Below are 6,394 nucleotides of genomic sequence, written 5' to 3'. Positions count from 1 at the left end.
CTGCATCTCCAGCTGCTGCCGCCCCTCCTGCTGTGGTTCTAGCTGCTATGGCTCCAGCTGCTGCCGCCCCTCTTGCTGTGGCTCCAGCTGCTGTGGCTCCAGCTGTTGTCGTCCCTCCTGTTGCATCTCCAGCTGCTGCCGCCCCTCTTGCTGTGGCTCCAGCTGCAGTGGCTCCAGCTGTTGTCGTCCCTCCTGTTGCATCTCCAGCTGCTGCCGCCCCTCTTGCTGTGGCTCCAGCTGCTGTGGCTCCAGCTGCTGTGGCTCCAGCTGCTGCAGGCCCTGCTGCTGCCCCTGCTGCTGCCTCCGCCCAGTCTGTGGCCAGGTCTCCTGCCCCACGAATTGCTATCGCCCCACCTGTGTCATCTCCACCTGCCCCCGCCCCATGTGCTGTGCCATCCCTGACTGCTGAGCCCCCTTCTCTGTAACCGTCATCTCCATGTACTTCTGTCCGCACAGATGTATTCACTTCTTGTGATGGCCCTTAGGACACATGGGATCTGGCTGATGTCACCCACTGGGCTGGGTTTCAGATCCAATGAGCTCACCACCGCCCCAATGCCTTTGTGAGCACATTCTGGTTCATTTACAACTCTCTCCCTTGCTATCATTTCCTTTAGATTTCGACCAACTCTGTATTAATTTGTAATCCACCAGATAGGAAATTATCCCAATCCTCCAAATGTCTCGTTCTTATCTTCCTTCGGGGGGCCTCGATTATCCTTCCAGCAAGGCGGGCCTCATCTGCAACCCCTGAGTGACACTGATTTGACACTCTCAGGCCTAGGGTCCATTTATACCCTGTATATTCTCCTAGAGCGAATTTCTCGGGTTTTGTTGTTTCTCTGCTTTCTAATAAACTTGTTTTTTTTTTTGCACATAAGTCATTGGCATTGTTCCCTATTGTTTTTATGATCATTTTACTCAGTAACTAGGCAGATATGGAAAGAACAACCCATGTTGAAATCACTTTTTTAGTTTCAAGGGTTCTTGAGGCTTAAATTCCAGAACTTACACAACTCATCCACCATGTTGTGTAATGATGGATTACACAAGGCCACACCAGACGCAACGAGTAGAGAAGGAGAATCTAACTCCTGGCGGAAAGAGCTACAAGACACGAGCTGCTGGCCCGTGTGGGGAAGTTCCGCCAAGCCAATGTCAGTCCTGAGGATCCCTTTCTCCCCATCTTACATCCATCTGAATGCGAAGTAAAAGCGTTTATGCAGGAATGTTGGATCCTCGTGTGTGTATGCATTACAATCAGCAAATTTTAGCTACGATTATTGGCAAAGATGGGGCTACAGGTAATGACAGCTCTTTATATGTAAGACAAAGAAATAGGGAAAATGAGAACTTGCAGACTGCAAAACAACACCAGCTGACATCAGCTACTCCTGGGTTGGGAGAATTTCTTATCAACTCATTGTAATGACAGAGACGGTATAGCCCCTACACACCCGAGATATGATATGGTAAAAAAAAAAAAAGTAAAAATGTCAAGAGGCAGATAGTACTATCATTTTTGCTTCTTTTTTATAAACAAATTAAGACTATTGAAATTTTGCAGTAGAAGCTAAAAGAGACCCAGAGGTAGAGTTGTGATTCTCAAAAGACAGAGAATTCAGAACATCTCTTTAATTTAGGAAGACATACTACAATCGGGTCACCTGCCAAAGATGATCGTTACTTTGGGTTAAAGGAATAATTACTGTCTAGTGTCCTCCATCTCCTCCCCCAACCAAGTGATCTGACCAAGGAATGCCATGCAAAGGCTTGGGGAGCCACTATTTCACTGTCATCCAAATGAACCACAGAGGTTCGGGGGGGAAGAGGGTAGGCAATCACACGGATGAAGAAGTAGAGAAAAGTCAGAGTTGTCACCATAACACCAAACAAACTAAGAAGAGCAGAAGTCACACTATTCAGACATAAGACTGATAATTGGTTGATTTATAAAAAATGAAAGCATAAGGGCACTTCCACATCCAAGGAAAATGAAATTCTTATAATACAAACAATTCCTGAAGATTAACTCATGATAAATAAAAAAAAAAAACGACGTATCACGCAGGGAAATGGACCTCCAACTTCATGATGGTTTGAGTTTGCTACTGCTGGGAGACCCAGGGGTTTCTCTGGCCTGAGACAAATAATTTCCTCAGCTTGGGATTCCCACACCACAGAGAAGTCTAAAACTGGAATCCAAACTCACTTAAATTGTAAGCTTTCAATGCTGAATACAGAATTGTTATTTCTTCAATTGACATTCACCAAAGAAAAAGATGAACTGGGCTTCTCTTATTGAGATTATCCAGTTCTCCTATGTCAGATGAGAGATCCCTCCAGAGTCTCAGGTTTAAATGGTCCCCAAGAAAAGGCTTTTGGCCCCGGGAGGAAGTTAAAACGCTGGCCCGGAGTCATTAGTTCATATCCTAAGAAAATTGCAGCACCAGATCCCAGATGGAACAGTCTGATCTTAAGTTCCTTCTTCATTCTGGCACCTGGGGATTTTTATTTTCTTTCCTTTAAGCTCAGAAATTTATTACTTTAAAACTTATATCCAGAATCTCCATATATAGGTTTTCAGAAGGGGATTTCATACTTGATTAGTATCTGTGTTACTGAAGTCCTTCATTAATTTTTCCCAAAAGAAAATTTCACCTGTTAGTCACTGGAATAAGTGGTACTTACATTAGGCAATGAAATATAATTTCTAATTAAATATTTGATTAACTCAAAAGACATTTTCATAAAATTGGTGTTTCTCTTTTGGACATCTAATCAAACATAAACTAACAGGAGACTGACAACATGAATTTCTTATAGAGAAATCAGGCAGTCTTTGTTTAATCAACGACATTTCTTGGCTGACCAGAAAGAAGAAGACAATGAATAAAAGTAACCTCGTAAATGGAGAACTAGTAAACATAATCTAACTTGATTTTCTAGGAGGCTGTATCCAACCTCCACAACAAAGATTATTAAATTAACTAATTCACTGCTCTGGTAGATTATATCATTCTTCATTAATATTTACTCTTTTCCCCTCACACCCCCTAGAAGGAGTAGAAGCCTCTCCCACCCACTACCCCATGGTTTGAACTTCACCAAGTCACGTGCTTTGGCCAATGGGATGTTAGAGGACATGACCCAAGCAAAGACCTGAAATATATTGGCATGACTGGGATTGCTTCCTGGTGCTGGTGCTGTCAGAGGTAGGGTTGTCAGTGAAAATACAGGACGCAGCTCACAGAAGTGGAATTTCAGATAAACAATGAATACTTACATGTCTGTTACTAAAAAAGTATTTGTTGTTTATTTAAAAAACAGAATTTAACTGAGTTACCTGTACTTTTATTTGCTAAATCTGGCAACTCTAATTCGGAAAAAAGTTCAAAACCAACCCATAGCCAAAAGGCAAGGCCAGCCTTAAACTGCCAAAACCCAACTGACTTGCAGACACATGACTAAGAAATAAATACTTGTTAGTGTATACTCTGAGAGTTTGTGGTTGCTTGCTATGCAGCAACAGCTGACTAATGCAACTGTGGTGGCAATGAGAAACTAGCTTAATAATCAATCAGTATGAAAAGATTAAGCAGATAGTTTTCTATAAAGAAAATAAAAATAAAGGAGTGCCCAAGTGTTTGTGCCAGGGTTGGTTTTATTTTAATAAACCTTCTGAAAGACATGGGTTAATAAATTTCTGGGCTTATAGATAAAATTACGTTTTTATGAATAATACAAAGTGAAATACTATGTTATACTGAAGGGCAATCCCATGCATTTTTGCAAGCATATTTGTTAAAACACAGGCTTAAGAGTTGTACATGCTTAAGTTGAATCCAGACTTTGAGCTGTGTAACTTTGGGCAAATTAGTTAACCTCTATAAGTTTCAGATTCTTCATCTATAAAGTGAAGGTAATAATGCCTAACTCGATTGTTATGATGATTGATAAGGTAGGTAAGGATACCTACCACAGTCCCTGGAACATACCAAATACTCCCTAATCATAATTTAAAGTTCTTACACAATGGGAAGGAAAATGGAAGCTGACATCCAATATCAGCAAACAAAACATAAACTGTACTTAGAGGAAAATGGGTGTAAGCTTCCAGTAAGAGCCTGGTTAGAAAATAAAAGAAAATACCTTATAAAACTATGCTATATGATATCAGTTCAGAGGACTGTTTGGCTGAGGCCAAAAATGGCCATAGGATGTTGATCTTAAATAAAAAGGCTATTTGTAAACAAATCAGAAAATATTATCCTCATACCAGATTATAATATGACTTTGCCTAGAATATTGAATGTAATTCTAGCCACATTATCTCAGAGAATTATTTAATCTATACAGTAAAAAAAAAATAAAAAATCAACTAATGTTATAAAGAAGCCAAGAGAAAATCTTGGCATAAGGAATACAGAGAATGAACTTGGTATAATTCACATCTATATCTTCCAGAATATCATCAAAGCAAAAATAGAACTAATTACCCATGACAAGAACAAAAAGCCTTCCCCTCGAAGCAGAGAAGGTAATTTTAGGACAAACGACTATTAAAAAGCATTGGCTTGGTGGTCTGCAAGCTCTTGGCCCTCCTTTTTTCACTTAGAGTAAGTGGGATTGACTGGACAGATTTCTTTCTTTCTTTTTTTTTTTAATTCAAATCCAAATAAAAGTGTTGATCTACTTCACTGGTAAGAAGTAAATTTATGGCCCTCATTATAAAGGTAAGATATCGGGTGAAGGTACAGATAAATAACAATGGAAGGAATGCGACAAGCACATGCCTACCTCACCGTGCCATGACGAGTTCCCAAGGGAAACCAGACTACACTTTGAGACTGACATGCAGAACAGAAGCGGCCCCCACCCCGTACCCCACAGTCCAGCTCTGATGATCCCCAGAGAGAAACCTCTGTGCTCATGCACAGGTCTGACTAGCTGTCATGGGGTAAAGCATTTCCCTAATAATCTTCCCTTATCACTTTTAATGACACTACTTACTTCAAGGCTTGAGTCGGTCTCTCTTCCATCCCAAGACTCGGGTGGAGCCTGGTCAACATAAATCTCATGGAGGCGGCTCTCTGAGGAATGAGAAGACCTGGATCCCGGACCTCACTGTGTGACCATAACCCCTCCTTAATGAGGGGATAGGCCTACACAACCTCCAGTCCCTTCCTGGATTGCACACATGCAATGAGTAATCCCAAATAAATGACAAACACACAAACTGCAGCAGATCCTCGGTGAGGGTTTTGCAATCAAGGTAGATGTTGATTTGGGGTTGGAAGGATGAGAATGGCATTCTAGGTGAATGTGGAGGCATTACAACAGGTAGGACAGCCCAAGGGTGGGAGGAGTTACTGAACCAGGGTGGCAGAGATCCAGGGTGCCATGTGGTCCCTCCTCCTGAGAAAACCTGCCTTTCAGTGAGTGGTGGGAAGAGACATCTGGGAAGCAGATGACTGTCGGTCGGCACTGGGGTGCTGCTATTAACCTGGTACTGTCACGTGCATGCATGTAGAGGAGGCAAGTCACTGTTTGGGGAGTAATTATGAGACTCTTTGAAGTCCATGAATAAAATACTAACTTTAGGGCCACAGGGCAGAGTGATTAGAAACTATACTGGTTTAGAAAACACATTCTTTTCTCTTTCATTTAGAAATATTCACAAGGAAATTCATCAGAGTCGAATCCAATGTCAAGATTTGGTGAGAATAAACAATACAGAAAAAGGAAAAACATTTGTGGTATGGGTGCATGTACAGGTATGAGGCGAGGATAACCAAAAGCTCCATTAGTCAATGCTAAATCCTCACTTAATTAGCCAGGAAATTAACCAGCACGTGACCCTGTGGCCTAGGGGTCATCTGCACCAGACCAGGGTATATAAAGGACCCCGCAGGGGAGGAAGACATTCACACCTGAGAACACCCAACTCCTCTCACCAGCTCAACCCAGCCCAGACCCAGACACCACCATGACCAGCTCCTGCTGTGGCTCCTCCTGCTCCAACTGTGGGGAAGGCTGCTGCCAGCCCTGCTGCTGCCAGCCCTGCTGCTGCCGAGACCCCTGCTGCTGCCGCCCCTGCTGCTGCCAGACCACCGTGTGCCGCCCCGTGACCTGTGTGACCCGCTGCACACGCCCCATCTGTGAGCCCTGCCGCCGCCCCATCTGCTGTGACCCCTGTGGCCTGCAGGAGGGCTGCTGCCGCCCCATCGCCTGCTGCCCCACATCCTGCACGGCTATTGTCTGCCGCCCCTGCTGCTGGGCCTCCACCTGCTGCCAGCCCATCTGTGTGCAGGCGCCCTGCTGCCGGCCCCCCTGCTGCCAGCCTGCCCCCTGCCGCACCACCTGCAGGACCTGCCCCTCCTGCTGCTGCTGA

At 43.7% G+C, this 6,394-nt stretch overlaps 1 protein-coding gene across 1 annotated transcript; it reads left to right on the top strand.

Annotated features, from left to right (window-relative positions):
- Positions 1-5,989: 5,989 nt before the first annotated feature.
- LOC308532413 (uncharacterized protein) lies at positions 5,990-6,394 on the top strand (the record flags this gene model as incomplete). The annotated part of the gene is made up of 1 exon (XM_081109862.1): positions 5,990-6,394. One exon carries the CDS (start codon positions 5,990-5,992, stop codon positions 6,392-6,394), a length of 405 nt encoding a protein of 134 aa, XP_080965988.1.

Source organism: Myotis nattereri (assembly GCF_964212035.1).
Source record: "Myotis nattereri genome assembly, chromosome: 16".
Taxonomy (NCBI): domain Eukaryota; kingdom Metazoa; phylum Chordata; class Mammalia; order Chiroptera; family Vespertilionidae; genus Myotis; species Myotis nattereri.
Note: the sequence above shows the minus strand (reverse complement) of the source record. Positions and strands in the feature narration are given on the sequence as shown.